General features: G+C 54.3%; 6 protein-coding genes across 6 annotated transcripts; 2 read left to right on the top strand and 4 right to left on the bottom strand.

The window, feature by feature from the left end:
* Positions 1 to 1,071: 1,071 nt before the first annotated feature.
* On the top strand, positions 1,072 to 1,952 carry SPC19 (DASH complex subunit spc19; the record flags this gene model as incomplete). Its single annotated transcript, XM_064839529.1, has 2 exons — positions 1,072 to 1,534; positions 1,651 to 1,952. 2 exons carry the CDS (start codon positions 1,072 to 1,074, stop codon positions 1,950 to 1,952), a joined length of 765 nt encoding a protein of 254 aa, XP_064692772.1.
* A 1,282-nt stretch (positions 1,953 to 3,234) lies between these two features.
* Positions 3,235 to 4,496, bottom strand: YAE1 (Essential protein Yae1, N terminal; the record flags this gene model as incomplete). The annotated part of the gene is made up of 2 exons (XM_064839530.1): positions 3,235 to 4,315; positions 4,393 to 4,496. The coding sequence occupies 2 exons, from the start codon at positions 4,494 to 4,496 to the stop codon at positions 3,235 to 3,237; spliced, it is 1,185 nt and encodes a 394-aa protein (XP_064692773.1).
* A 38-nt stretch (positions 4,497 to 4,534) lies between these two features.
* On the bottom strand, positions 4,535 to 8,041 carry LTS14_006838 (uncharacterized protein; the record flags this gene model as incomplete). Its single annotated transcript, XM_064839531.1, has 1 exon — positions 4,535 to 8,041. One exon carries the CDS (start codon positions 8,039 to 8,041, stop codon positions 4,535 to 4,537), a length of 3,507 nt encoding a protein of 1,168 aa, XP_064692774.1.
* A 1,135-nt stretch (positions 8,042 to 9,176) lies between these two features.
* On the bottom strand, positions 9,177 to 10,021 carry LTS14_006839 (uncharacterized protein; the record flags this gene model as incomplete). The annotated part of the gene is made up of 3 exons (XM_064839532.1): positions 9,177 to 9,624; positions 9,677 to 9,747; positions 9,812 to 10,021. 3 exons carry the CDS (start codon positions 10,019 to 10,021, stop codon positions 9,177 to 9,179), a joined length of 729 nt encoding a protein of 242 aa, XP_064692775.1.
* Positions 10,022 to 10,735: 714 nt separating this feature from the next.
* LTS14_006840 (uncharacterized protein) lies at positions 10,736 to 11,440 on the bottom strand (the record flags this gene model as incomplete). The annotated part of the gene is made up of 2 exons (XM_064839533.1): positions 10,736 to 10,955; positions 11,013 to 11,440. The coding sequence occupies 2 exons, from the start codon at positions 11,438 to 11,440 to the stop codon at positions 10,736 to 10,738; spliced, it is 648 nt and encodes a 215-aa protein (XP_064692776.1).
* A 398-nt stretch (positions 11,441 to 11,838) lies between these two features.
* LTS14_006841 (uncharacterized protein) lies at positions 11,839 to 13,372 on the top strand (the record flags this gene model as incomplete). Its single annotated transcript, XM_064839534.1, has 3 exons — positions 11,839 to 12,002; positions 12,050 to 12,291; positions 12,345 to 13,372. 3 exons carry the CDS (start codon positions 11,839 to 11,841, stop codon positions 13,370 to 13,372), a joined length of 1,434 nt encoding a protein of 477 aa, XP_064692777.1.
* Between the last annotated feature and the right edge of the window lie 725 nt (positions 13,373 to 14,097).

Raw genomic sequence — 14,097 nt, forward strand, 5'->3', positions numbered from 1 at the left:
TTTATTTCGTCTGAGGCGCGTAAGCCACAGCATGCAGTCATTGGTTCAGAGTGTTGTGGGTGTGAGATGGCACGCAAGATCGTCCCTCGTAACCCAGTGAGTGCTCATGATGCACGCATAAGGTGTATCAGGACTCGATTGGGTGACATATATTTACAACAGCTTCCATCCTCCACCTCCGCCTGCACATCACCTCATGCTTCATGGCGCATGCTCCACCAGCCCATCACCTGACCATCTTCCCGCTCTCCCACCACTCATCCATGATCTGTGTGGGTGAAACGTCTATTGCGCCTTGCTAGGCTTAGGCGGGTTGGGGTTTCGCGGGTCGTTCTTGTATTCATCGGCTACAAATCTCATTAGTACCATCTTCATTCCCATCTCTTATTCGCGTCTCAAGACCACGGTGGAAAGGAAGAAGAACGTACTATTCGCAAGGACACCGGCGAAGGAGTTGATGCCGTAGGCGATGATCAGACCTGTATTTCCCGTCAAACATTAGCCTCCCGTCCAATACTCTGCGACACATCTCTGCTGTCTCCAGCTACGATTCCTCTACACTTCCGGGTGTAGGTGGGTATAGGTAGTGCGTACCAGCAGAGAAGAAGGGCCACATCGTCTTCACTATAAGCACCTCGTCGTCAGCATGGATTCGCTCCGTTCCGCCCCCTCCTCGTTCTCTGTCTCGGACCCATTACGTACTGATTGGCGCCGGGAACTTCTTGCCCAGGAGGGAGGAGCGTGGGGCGTCCATTATTGTTCGTGTTATCGGAGGTATATGGTTTGTGGGAGCTGAAAGGTGATTCTGCCGTCGTCGCCGCAATGGGTATGCTTTGAAGCTTCGGAGGTCTCTCAGGTCTTGGCATTGAGCATGGCTCGGATATTTCCGGCAGGACGGAAACGATGCCGCTATAGTGTAGTAACCACGACGCGGGGTAGACGCGACCAGACATGTACATACATGTAAACACCTCGTCGTCGCCCACGGAAAGGTAGATACGAGGGTCAAGAATGGACCGCTCCACCTCCACCACCACCCTCTCCGCCTGCGTCTCCTCCCTCCGCTCTAGCATGCAACTCCTCGAATCCAGCATCTCCACCCTCGACACCGGCGTATCAGATTACCCCCGCCTGACCCGCGTGCTAGCCACAACCCGACACTTCGAACTCGTGTCCTCCCACGACCTGACCACCGCCCAAGCAACACTCGTCGATGAGATCAAACCCGAGATTGAGGGATTGCTGGGACGGGTGGAGGGGTATCTGGGAAAGCTAGAGAGGAGGGAGAAGGGGTTGGTGGCTAAGAGCGAGTTGCTTGAGGGACGGCTGGTGAGGCCGAGGTCGAGTTCTGGCGCGAGAGCTGGGGTGGGCGGTGGCAAGGCTGGTCCTGGTGGTGGGAATGGTGAGGGACAGGGTTTGAGTGCGTTGGAGGAGGCCAAGTTGCAGCAGCTGAGGCAGAAGAGGGAGAGGTTGAGTTATGCCGTTTCACGCTTGGAGTTGCAGGCCGGGCAGCGGGAGAGGCAGTTGAGGAAGAGTATGGCTGCGCAGTGACGGAACACTGAGTACGTTACGAGGAAAGTAGTAGGGTTGGGGGTCCTGCGCTGGCAGGCTCGGGAATGCGTTATGAAAGCATTGTTGATCGTTTATCAGGATCTGGCTTGGGACGGAAGAGCAGGGCTTACTGTGGCCTAGCGTCCTGCAGACGATCTTACCACCATCTGGTCATACTGAGGAGCACACTCCCGACCGCCAGCTCCCCAGCTCCCCACCATCCTCCCAGCAAAACACCTCCACCATCCCCACCACAACCCCTGCCACCACCCGACCAAAAGCTCATCCGCTGGTACTTCTGGAGTTCGACCACTCCCCCTCCATACCGGCACCTGCCAACGCCCACCCACCCAAATGCCTCGCCGCCTCCCGAAAACCAAGAGAGGCATAAGCGTGTGTAGGGCAGGTACACCATCCTTCACATCTACATTCGATTCTTCGAGCTAGATGGGCGATGGTGCGGCGGATTGGGGAGGGGGGAGGTGGGGTCGTGCTGAGGGATGAGAGGGACGAGGTGCTTGAATGTGGGGAGGATGGAGGGGAGGAGGGGGGTGTGGGTGCCGGTTCGGGATCGTGAGGATCTGCTGTGGTAGGACTGGGATGGGGAGAGGGAGAGGGAGAGGGAGAGAGATATCGAGGTTCCGACAACCGGAGAGGTCCTGGCTGCAGCGGTGATGGTGATGGTGATGATGATGGTGGTGAAGAGGCCCTTGTAAAAGGAAAGCTCGTTTGCCGTCCCATCACTTCTTCCTCCTTCTCCTCCTCCTCCTCCCCTTCTTCCAGCCGCGACCCACCACCTCCCACCCGTCGCACCACATCTTCCCCTTCTCGCAGATCCACTGCAGTGGAAGAGATTGGAGCATCCTCAGCCCTCTCTTTCGCCCATGGATCCCCGAATGGATCTCCTCGACCTAACGACATAGCAATATCCTCCTCCATCTCCTCTTCCTGCTCAACAACCATTCCCACAGGATGGCCCGGCTCTGTCACCGGATCTTCAAACCTTTCTCTCCCTGCTTTCCCCGCAGCTGGAGACGAAGAGCCGGTGATTAGTCCAGCGGGATAGCCTTCAGGTGTAGCTGCATCGTTAGGGAAGTGAGATATAGATTCCTGTGTTTTTGGGGCGGCTGGCACGGGAGTCGCATCCAGGGACGTCAAGCCTGGGTGCATGAGAGCTGTGCTCGGCATAATTCAGGCTGGGCTGGGCTGTGCTGAACTGCTTGCTTTTGCTGTGTGCTCCGAGGCCGATGGCTTGATGATGTGATGAGAGCTCTTTTCGTGAGCCGCTTGGATGCCTTCCGCTGAATGCGTCAAAATGCTGCGGTCCTGGTAGCCTTCGGAGGGTCCTGTTGGAACGTAGTGCACGGATGGATGTCTACCTGGTGGTGGAGGAAGGATTCCCCGTAGTGGATTGGGGCAGTGAGCTGGGCACGTTATGAGCTTGAGATCGGTGGGAATCATGTGTTCCGGGGGCTGGTGGATGTGACTGACGGAGGGTTTGGTGTAGATGAATGGATGGTTTCTGAGGCACGATGAATGAGAGTGCGTTATCAGAGCAAGGAGTTTGAGTGCTAGTGATGAGTGAAGGGAAAAGATGTCGCGTGTGCTTTGGTTGTTATGGTAGTCGATGTGGATATCATATGATATGACTTGGTTGCATTTCTACAACACTTCACTTCCACATCACACCGTCCCAGCCTTCGCTGCCCCACCGATCTCCAGCCCAAGCCTCCCAGCTAATCCCTCAACTTCACCCTTCCATTTCACGAGTACAGGGTGCGCGGCAGCTACTTGCTCGAACGTGACATCTTGTCTTTCTTCCTTCTTGTTGACAACGTCACTCTGCGCTTCGTGGCCCGCTTCGTGCCTAGCGGTCGCGAGGGATGAGGAGGTGGAGGCGGAGGTAGAGGTGGGAGTGGCAGGGACGTCGTAACTCCATACCTCATGTTCACCAAACCACGGCGGTGCGCAGAGCGCTTTGAGATCGAGGTCCTGCTTGGCTGTGTTTAGTAAAGCCCTGACTTGGCGTCTCAGCTCCCTCCTCCGATTCTGCTGCTGCTCCGCGCCCTCACCATCGCCTCCTCCGCTTCTATCCTCCCTCCTCGCGTCACGAGCCCCATCGTGAACACCAGGAGCAGTAGACGTAGCATCACGCCGCCGCGGCCTCGAACCCGAGCCCGACTCCAACGCTGCCAGACACCCTTCCAACACCCCCAGAATAAACCCGACTTTCTGGCCCATTTCCGCACCGAGCCAGTACCCTTCGTCGAAACCTTCTTGCATCTCTCGCTCCTTGCCCACAGCGATACCTTCACGGTAGCCATTTGTCACGTGCGTGCGGCGGAGGCGGGGGAGGTCGGAGGGGTGTGCTGGGTTTGATCGCGGTGGTGCGGGATCGTTGGGCTCATGGTAGTGATCATGGTCATGTCCATATCCAAAATCATTTGCATGGTCTCGGTCCTCAGCGTGGAAAATAGGGGATGCAGGCGCAGAGCCAAAGACATCGTCCCAGGGATCCTCATAGGGCATATTCTCCCCGGCTGGCCCAATGTTCATGCCGTAGCCCACCTCATTGCCAGTGCGGTTGCCATCATTATCAAGATTCCGTGTCAAGCCCTGAACGCCATTCATAAAGACCTCCTCATTCCCATGATAACCGTCTCCGCTGCGGGACAGGAAGGGGAGATCGCGAAGCATTTTCCCGAGAGCAGAGAAGCCATACTTTTCGAAGAGTATTCCAAGATTTGGGCGGTGCAGGTCTTCGCTAGCAGAGGTGTATTGGTGTCAATAATACAAGTTCTGGGTTTGCCAAATTCGTGGTATACAAATTGTGCAGCTTACGTAAGGATATTCTCTCGCTTGTCAAAGTGAATGGAGGAAAGCGGCAAAGATGAGGTAGACGGACAGAATCGTTGAGTGGGGAAGGATCGGTGTCGTGTGATCATTAAGCATTACATAGACTGTCCAAAATCTTGGCTACCAGCTAAGCACGGACATCATCGCCCTCTTCCACAGTAGCATGAAGTGCCCTCCCCTTCACCTCGCCGTGCTGCTGGTCCTCCAGTCCGCCTCCGCGGTCGCTCTGCTTCACATGCACCTCTCCCGCTTGCTCATAGTCCAGCAGCTTGATCTCTGATTCAGGTATATGGCTACGTGACATATCCGGGACACTTGCACGTTCCAACGACGGACGGTGTGTGTCGACGAGATTGTCGGCTGCATTCCCTGAAGACCGGGTCGCATGAGCACCATCCAATCCGTCCTGGAAATCCTCCTCATCCAAGTCCTGGCCCGCAGCGAATTTCTGCTCATCCTTCTGCACATGACTATCGTCGGGTATATCGAGGACATTGTGCTCGTTGCCCTCATGATGATTGAGCTCGTCTTCTCTGCCCGTCAAGATTGAGCTGGCTTCGGACTCGTCCGGCGTGGCAGATGTGGATGCATGATGCGGCATAACCGGCTCGTTTTCGAGGTCTTTTGACTCAACCGAATGCCGGACCGCGCCTTCCAAGCTGCTTGATGGATCGACAGCAACAGGCGAGCTGCTCGCCTCGCTCACTTTATTCGTAGGCCGTCTGGCAGGTAGGGGAGGTGGCTTCCTCCGAGCAGGCAATGGCGGTGTCTTTACCTTCTCCTCACGTGCCGTACTTGGCATCGCAGCTTCTCCTTCGAGCACGTCTTCTTCCCCGAGCAAAAGACTTTCACCGTTGACACTGCTCTCGCTCTGCATAGTGTCATGCTCGCCCCCATTATTCTCACTCCAAGGCCCAAACTCATCCTCTTGCTGCGCCGTCATCGGCAACGTCTCCATCGAACTCCTCGGGCCAACATCACCACTTCCCTGCGACATAGGCCTTACTCGAATCCCATCCTGCGAGTCATTCGATCCTGCGAGATCCTCCTTCGACCCAGCTTTCGGCACCAAAGCATTCGTCCTCCGCTGCGGCAAAGTAGGAACAGGCTTCCTCCTCACGCCTCCCCTCCCAGCAACAGCATTGCCTATACCCGCAAAAATGCCCTTCTGTGGCCCCGGCAACGGTGTCCCGGGTGGTGGCAATGGCTGTCCTCGCCCTATTGGCTGGTCAGAATGAAGTGATGTCTGCGAATTCGTGCCTTGCGAGCGGAAGATAGGTTGCCGTGGTCCTCCACCACCACCTCGACCTGTACGGTTGGCGATGGTGTTCCAGCTCCAGTTTCGTGCTGCTGTTGTCGCTGCGGCTGTGGCTGCTAAGATGGTCTTGCGCTTTTCTTGTTGTTGCTGGGTATTGTTGGAGTGTGTTGAGCTGGAGGTTGACTTTTCTGAGCCTCTTCGGTCTGACGCTATCGAGTCGGGATCGTCCAGAGCTGATTTGGTAAAGCGTTGGCCGCGCCGACTTGCGCTCTCGTCATCTGTGCTCTCGATATTATCTCGTGTTGTGGATGAATCTGAACCGAGCAAGGGCATGGATCTGTCGTGCATTTCTCGCACAGCTTGCATAGCTTCCTTGCGGCTGGGTACGGCTGCAGGGACTCTTGACCGCCACTTCTTCGGCTGCAATGAGGCATCGTCTGAGCGTACAGGCACACCACTAGCGTCATCGAGCGCGATGCTCGGAGCAGATGCTGCAGGTGAAGTGAAGCTCGGTGAGCGTATCGGCTTCCCAGCTCTTGGCGGTGATGATGGAGCTGTCCGCGGAGTCGTGCTAGTCTGCTGTGGAGGAAGCGATGCCACAGAGCGACGCTTGACAGTATTGGCCTCATTTGATGAGGTCATGTACGGTGGGTCAGCCAGTCTGCGACCAGAGGACGAGATGCCGGAGGATATGGCTGCAGCCTCAACGACGTCGACAAGTGCCGGCATGGAAGCACTCTTCTCGTTCGACCTTTTCAAGACGTCCGCAGGTGAGCTATCAGCTAAATCGTCGCCAGGAGCATCCTCAAGCAGACCCTCATCAGCCCAGATACCTCCTCTGACACGCTGCGATCTTGTGTCAAAGAAAGGCACATCATCCCAATTCGGCTTTACAAGTGTCTCAGCAACGACTGTTCGAATTCTGTCTTCGATAGCTCGTAGAATAAAAGTATACGTGATCTGCCTCGTGCTCACAATTGGCTCGACCTTGATATCCATGTCAGGCATGGTTTCGAAGCAGAACCAGATCCTATTGCTCGGCGAGGGCTTGATCCGGAACAACATCTTACCAGTCAACCGTTGCAACGAAGTAGATAGCACGAGATCGACTGTCCTGGCCTTGAACCTCGAGCCCAGATCTATCCGTGCCGTGGCACCAATCACAACCTGCACTCCACCAGAGTACTTGAGATCAAAGCCCAAGGTCATGTCTCCAGAAATGTTGATGTCCTTCAATCTGGGCTGGCTGAGTATGGGTGCACAGTCGCCAAGGTCGATCGACTTGACAGTCAACTCGGCGATAAAGCTTGGTTTCTGTACGCGAGAGATCTTCTTCTCGATCTTGCTTCGGACAAGATCCTCGAGGAAAGGCGTCTTGTGAATAGAGAGGAAGATGCGGCTCACCAGCGCGTTGAAAGCGCGGGTCTCTGGCGTCAAGGATGTCGAATGCAAGGTTGACTGAAGCTTGATCAGATCTTCAGAGGCGATTGGTTGTGGTATAGGTGGTGAGGCTCTTGTGCTCAGCAGGGCCAAGTAGAAGTCCTCCTTCTCGATACATGTAGACGAGAATAGATAGAACGGCTTTGGTCGGGAGGAATTCGAGAGGCCCGTCTGGCCTGGTTGGTAGCCCTCGATCGTCGAGCTATCTAGTGGCGTGAGTACAATGGCCGTCCGTTTGATGAAGAGATCTGCATCCTTGATTGTCTCCTCCTCGCCATCCGTGAGTGATATGCTGTGATGTGCCATACTAATCACATGTCGTACTTCGACCTGCGAAGAAGAATCGTACAGCATCAGATGTCCATGACGAAGGACGATGTAGAAAACGCTCGCGCTGATCACAGGCTTGCGTACAGTCTTCGAAGTGGTGCCGTCTAGCCCCGTCCCACCTTCACCGCTTGCCTCGAGTACTGATGCAGCAGGATGGGCATTGCCTTTGCTTCGGTCGAAGACGGAACGATACATGCTCTGGTAGACACTCTCGCTACCAGCCACATCTGCCCTGCTACTATCCGGCAGATCACTTGAGCCAGAGGAAGTGCCATTTATACTTCCAGCACTAGACTGACGAACGTTCAGGGCCGCCGTGGCGGAGGGAAAGTGGTAGCTTCGAAGCACAGCAAAGGACGCTCCGGCCGCGGCACTGCCCTCGAATATGGCTTCTCCCTCTCTCTCGCCTGGCACGTCGACTGCCTGTCCAATTCTGCCATTCTTGCTACCACTCCCAACAGCCTGCTTGTCCCTGACCACCGCAGCGTCCGTCACCTCTCTCCGCGGAAGGGCCAGCCATGCGGGCAGAAGTATAGCAGCAAGCAGCAGTGGTAGAAACGTCAGACCGCCGAGCACGTAGACGACGGCGAACGTAGTAAGCGTCATGATGCTTCCTCATTGTCACGTCCCAGACGTGTAAGTGTTAGCATCGTGAGAAGGTGTTGCTGGATATGTGGTCGTTGGCTGTAGTTCGGGTACGCGCCTGCCACGTGCATGGATTCGGGGATTATTGCTGACTGATGGGAGCCAAGCTGAAATGAGTTTGGGCGGAGGAAAGTCAGACAGGACTTCAGGTGGTAGAATCAATCTCGTTTTACAGTAGGAGATGTCTTGGAAAGGTCTTTGGCAACATTATATATGCCGTGGCAGAGGTCGAGGATCGCGGTGATGATATGGCGCTACACAATGGATGAGCAAGCACGAGCACGCTGGCGATGATGGGCTGTACCAAATATGCAAGGGCGGAAGAGTTTGATGCAAGAGAGATAAGTCGCCTTGAGCAGCAGGAGTGGCAAATGGAACGAGCTGGCGAGACAATTTGACAATCATACAAGTCGATACCGATGGCGACGGCGAGGAAAGCACAACGACAGCGACAGTGAGATAAAGAGCTGGTTTTTAATATCGTTTTCATGCAGACTCTGAACTACAGTAAGCCAGCTCGTTATCCTATCTTACTTGCATCCATATCCTCCCTGTCCTCCGCCTTTTCATGATATCCTCCTCCTCGTATGTGCAAGCTGAACAAGTATGTACAGCAAATATACTGACAATGAACAAGCTTATGCTATTAGCCTATATTCTCAATCGGTTGGCGACACCATATTATTTTTTTTAGCTAACGGGTTTTGTGTTTTCTTGATTTCGTCGCGAAGAAGTCGAGTAACGCTGGTGTCAACAATGCAGTGTGTGTTGGAGCTGTGTCGCAGGAAAAATTGAGGATGTGGTGGAAGCAAGTAACAACAATGCTCAGTAACGCCAGTAAGACGCAATGCCGATGTCCAGTGCCGCCGGTACCCAGGATGGAAGTAGCGCTGTCGTGTTCGCTCGGTGACACGGACCGTGACGGAGCGCTCTTGGAATGAAGCAACGCCGGGCCCAATAGCCGAAAGATGCGCAATGTGCTGGTGGTGGGTCGCAGGGAAGATTGATGCAGGAAGTGTTGCTGAAAGAGATGTCGTAGGCACGCCGCAATAGTCTGCTGTTGTGCGCTGGTGTCTGCTCCGTGGCAGTGAGGAGCTTAGACAAAGCTTGTCTCGTTGATGTACGTGTTGTAGTCGAGGTTGAGCATGTCCTCCATGGTCATGTCGGCCGAGGGCCTGAAGGTGGCGAATGCACCGCTGTCGGCCATGGCCTCGTTGTCTGCGGCGGTGTCGAAGAACGACATCTCAAACTCGCTGGTGGGGTCGAACATGTTGTTGTATGGATATGAGCTGGCCTCGGTGACGGTCTCCTTCACAGCAGTGAAGGCATTGTTGCCGTCTGCCTGCTTCATGCCAAGGGCAATCTCAAGCTCACCCTGCAGTCTGACGCTGAGAGGGCTGAGGAGCAGCTCATCGGCTGGGCCGACCAAAGGTGTGACCGGAGACTCGCTGGTCTCAGGGGTGAAAGATGCTGGGATTTGCGCAGTAGGTTGAACTGCCATGCTGAGAGCGGCATGGCCATTGGCAGTACCTGCGCTGACCTTGCTGTTACTCAAACAGCCTGCGCACTGGCAGTGCGTCGTCCACGCTCACTGACGTGGAGGTATAGGCCGCAGGCAGCTGGCTGATGCTTGGGGCGAAGAGACGCTGAACGCTTGATATCTTAGCCTGTATCGCAACGTCAGTCAGCAAAAGCGTCACGGAGTGAGGACTGGCTGTGTCTGTGTCTCACCTCGTCGGCGTCGCCGGGTAGAATCACTGCCCAACCCATGACTCCTGGATATTGAGCAAGGGAAATGATATCGATGTGAGGTACAGCGATTGCGATGAACTGATCCAGAGGTGCGTCCTCCTTCTCTCGCGCGCCGCGCAAGACGCCGTAGGCTTCGGCAATGGTCGCCCACTTCGCCGAAAAGGGATCTTGCTTCCACCAAGCAGGCATGGTCTGAGGGGATGACAGCTGTCCTAGCGAGAGTAGTGCGACTACACGGCCAACATTAGCTCTCGGTACAACCATTGACATGCGCTTGTCATGGCCACGGTGACCGCCATTGCATAGTAGCGGTATTCTCCGACTCAGCACTGAGCTGTACGTCTTAAATTCCGGACCATCTGGAGTGCGATGCAAGATCTTTGATTTGCATGAGTTCGAGCTGCTATGACAGTCTCCACAATGCACGTCAGCGCAGTCGATCTTGTCCTTGACTGGTGCGGATTCTGGCCAACACAAGGTGGTGATGACCAGATTTCATCAAATACTTGCACGATGAGAGTTATGTGAAGTTGTTGCGGCTCGGCGTGTCTTGTGGCTAAAGACTGCAAATCCACCTTCGCGATCGAGAGGTTCCTGGAGGACGGATCACGAGGGAGATCCAGCAGATGGTCTACTACTTCAGAGTGTCTACACGTTGCTCGCTCCATAATGTCTGAATGCTATGCATCTCTGTGTGCCCAGTGCGGCGGAACGAAAAGCGGATGTCGCATTCCAGACAAAGGGTACCGAGACAATTGACATTCCTCGCCTGCTTTGACAATGTCTGCACCCGTATGCGCCTCACTGTTGCAACTTGTCCCGAAGAAAGATCCCTGCCGCCCACTGCTGACGTGTAGTGGCACGTCTTCTCTTGACTACAACCTGATCAGCGCGCTCTCACACCTAAATTATTATCGACTTACACCAATCTCTCACAAAAGCGAAACCTACAAGTCCACAAGCCTGTTCTAGCATTCGAATCTCTGCATCGTTTGGATCACGGCACACCGAAAAGAACTCCAATAAGAGCGTCTCGACGTAACGGGGAACGTAGTCCCATATTCCGTCCAGCGCAATATATGCCTCAGTGCCGCCCACGGCATAAGCCAAGCTTGCCGTCCGACTGGTACACACGTAAGCCGGTTGCCTAGCTAAGGCGTGCTCAAGGTGTTTTACTTACTCGTGCAATGCTGCTTTCACTCCCTGTAGCATGACCATGTCATCTTCATCCTCGATATCTCGCTGATCGTTGTTAGGACTTTGCGCAACGCTCTCGTCGTCTAGAGACGCCTCGTCCAGCTCGGATTGAGCTGTGAGCGCGGAAGTCTGTGCCTTTTCCATCGCTCTTGTCTCGACATTGAGGAAGTTGTTTAACGCAATCGTGCCTGCTGTGTTCATTTGTCGGGTACTCCGCAAGAAGACTTCGTGGCTGTGAGTGGCGAGATCAAATCCTTTATCGGCGTACGATTGCTTGTCGATAAAGCCTTGCGCCTCGAGGAGGTCCAGGAGTTCTTGCACTGACTTAGCAATTCTGGCGCGCTCCGCCTGAAGCTGAGTCGATGCGTTTCGAGGAGCGGCGCGAAATTCGTTGCTGAGCTTCTCAGACATTGTCACAGACCTGGACAGCCTCATCAGAATTGGATGGTCTTCAAACGAATCTTTGATCCCTTTGGACAGATCGTGCAAGGTCAGTTAAGCTGCTTCTTTTGTGTACCGTGCGGAGGGCAATGTGGTGGTCATGGAGTGGTGTATTGAAGTGTTGTGCGAGCAATGGAAATTAACGTTCTGGGCCGCAGTATCAAGGTCACTTCACGCTTCGCTTGGCCCTTCAGCAACAGAGCCCCAGCCCCCCCCTTTTTCCTTTTCGCACAACTTGCACGAAGCTATCGAAATTCTCACCTCTTCAACTCCTTCCTGAACTATCGCATCATATATACCCTTCTTCTTATCGCAACACATTCTTTCAGACATAGACACAACCTATTGTGCATGCACTAACATCAGCAATGGCTCAGACCACGCCTGTAGCGCAACTCTTCAAGGGTTTCACAGACGCATACGACAGCGTCAAGAAGCAGCTTGGCGATGGCATCGTCCGGCCAGTGCTGCCCCTCAATAAGACGCTCTTCTTAGGCAGTGAAGGATTGGCCGTCCTACAGAAGCACCTCGAGTGAGCGCAACCTGCAGACATCAGAGAAGCATCGCTAACGTTGATAGGGAAACTTGCCAGGCAGAGATAGCAGTCACGGTTGACGCAACCACCAACTCCCTTTTCGTGTCACCACTGGCTCCTATGCCTACGCCTACGCCTACTAAGGCGGCCAAGACCAAGAAGACCACGGTCGCTAAAGATACCAGCGACAAAGTACCGAGACCCTCCAATGCCTTCATCCTTTATCGGAAGGATTGGCACTCGAGGATAGTTGCGGAGAACCCTGGCCTTCACAACAACCAGATCTGTAAGTGGATTCAGGCTCTTGACCATCAAGTAATGTTACTGACATGCTCGTAGCGGTCATACTCGGCAAACAGTGGAGGAATGAAAGCGAGGTCATCCGCGCGGCGTACAAGTCAAAAGCTGAAGAAGCCAAACATCAGCACGAGCTCGCACATCCTGACTACCAATATCAGCCGCGCAAGCCTTCTGAGAAGAAGCGTCGTATGACGAAAAACAAGATCGCGAAGCTGGCGAAAGCTCAAGCCGAGGCTGGCGGCTCTTCTATGCAGCAACCTCTCCCCGACGAATACGATCCAGTCGCTCTGCTCAACGACACGATGACCTCCTACACAGAAGGACAGAGCATCCAGATTACCAACTTCGCCCAGGATCCAGCACCTTCGCAGCCGGTTCTAGGAAACAACGACCCTCGTGGGTGGTGTACTTTCAACAGCGGGCTAGACATTGGAGACCGCCTGCTGGCCGGCTTGCAGCTTTTCAACGAGCAACACGGCTTCTCGCCCAGCCCACCACAAGCAGCTACCGCTGACACTGCTCCTCGAGGGACTGCTGACCCAGGCACACCCCCACCGCCACCCCCACCTCCACCTCCCACCCAGCAGCCGCAAGCCATCACATCGCGACCCTCTATGCCTATCGCCGTCGCCATTGTACCACTCGTGAATGGAGAGGCCCAAGCCAACACGCAGCAATTTCCCATCACCCCAAGTAGGGCAATGCAGAACTACCTGACCCGGCCATCAACACAGACCTACAGCATCGTCACATCGAATGCGTTTACCTCTGGCTCAAGCGCCATCGAGCAAGATCAGCTCGCTACTGGCGAGGTTGGGCGGCAAGACTTCCTTCTTGATGACTTCAGCACATTCATCGACATGGCGCAAGTTGCCGATGATCCTATTTCAGACCATGCTGGCCCTGCTCCTCTCACCGATGTCCCAGTCGACTCCCACACCCAGCAGGTCGCAATCGAGATTGATGTTGACTTAAACGACTACAGTCATATCGGCGATACTCTCGGGTTGGACTTCAACGAGGACGCGCTCGGCGACCTCAACTCTCCTCTTCAGTGGCTCTTCTAGACCACCCTCCTCACTTTTTTGATTGTACGTGCTTGCACACACCCACATACAGCCACCTCTACCAAGCTCATGATTTCAAGAACATCGACGACCACGAAAGATATTGCAGAGAACGTCTGCGCATGAGCACTGAGCTCAAACCCAAGCATGGAAACAATCGATACCAACACAACAAGCGACAGTACAACGACATAATGACACACCAGTAACTCATTCTCCACCAGCACTAATACTCCTGTATAACATATCGGACACAAACGACAGCACAACATATTGCCTTAATACACCCAGCATGAGACATACCACACGCACGACATGATGGAGTCAGGAGTTCTTGCTGCGTTTACGTGCTCACTTGCTTGCTTTTATTGACTTACTTGTTTTGTACAATACGCGAGAGCTGGGAAAGGGAGAAAAGGGATCATGGTACCACGACGCAATCATTGGCATAACGGCTTCTGATAGAAGGTGGGCATTGGCACGAGGAGGGAATGAGCATGGCGAGTGAAAATTGTACGTAGCGCGCACTGTATACCATGAACAAAATACTTTTACCATATCTCCTCTTCCTGCTCTCGACATCTCATCTCATTAACACACCCATCTTGGAGCCATTTCGCCCTCCCTCTTTTCCACTCACGCTCGTGCTGAAAGCCGCGTTTCAGATTTCGGCGCTAGTGCTGTTGGCATGCAGGTCGCGCAACAAGAAGCTCTGATACGTTGCC

Source organism: Recurvomyces mirabilis (genome assembly GCF_035927965.1).
Source record: "Recurvomyces mirabilis strain CCFEE 5264 chromosome Unknown scaffold_18, whole genome shotgun sequence".
NCBI lineage: Eukaryota > Fungi > Ascomycota > Dothideomycetes > Mycosphaerellales > Teratosphaeriaceae > Recurvomyces > Recurvomyces mirabilis.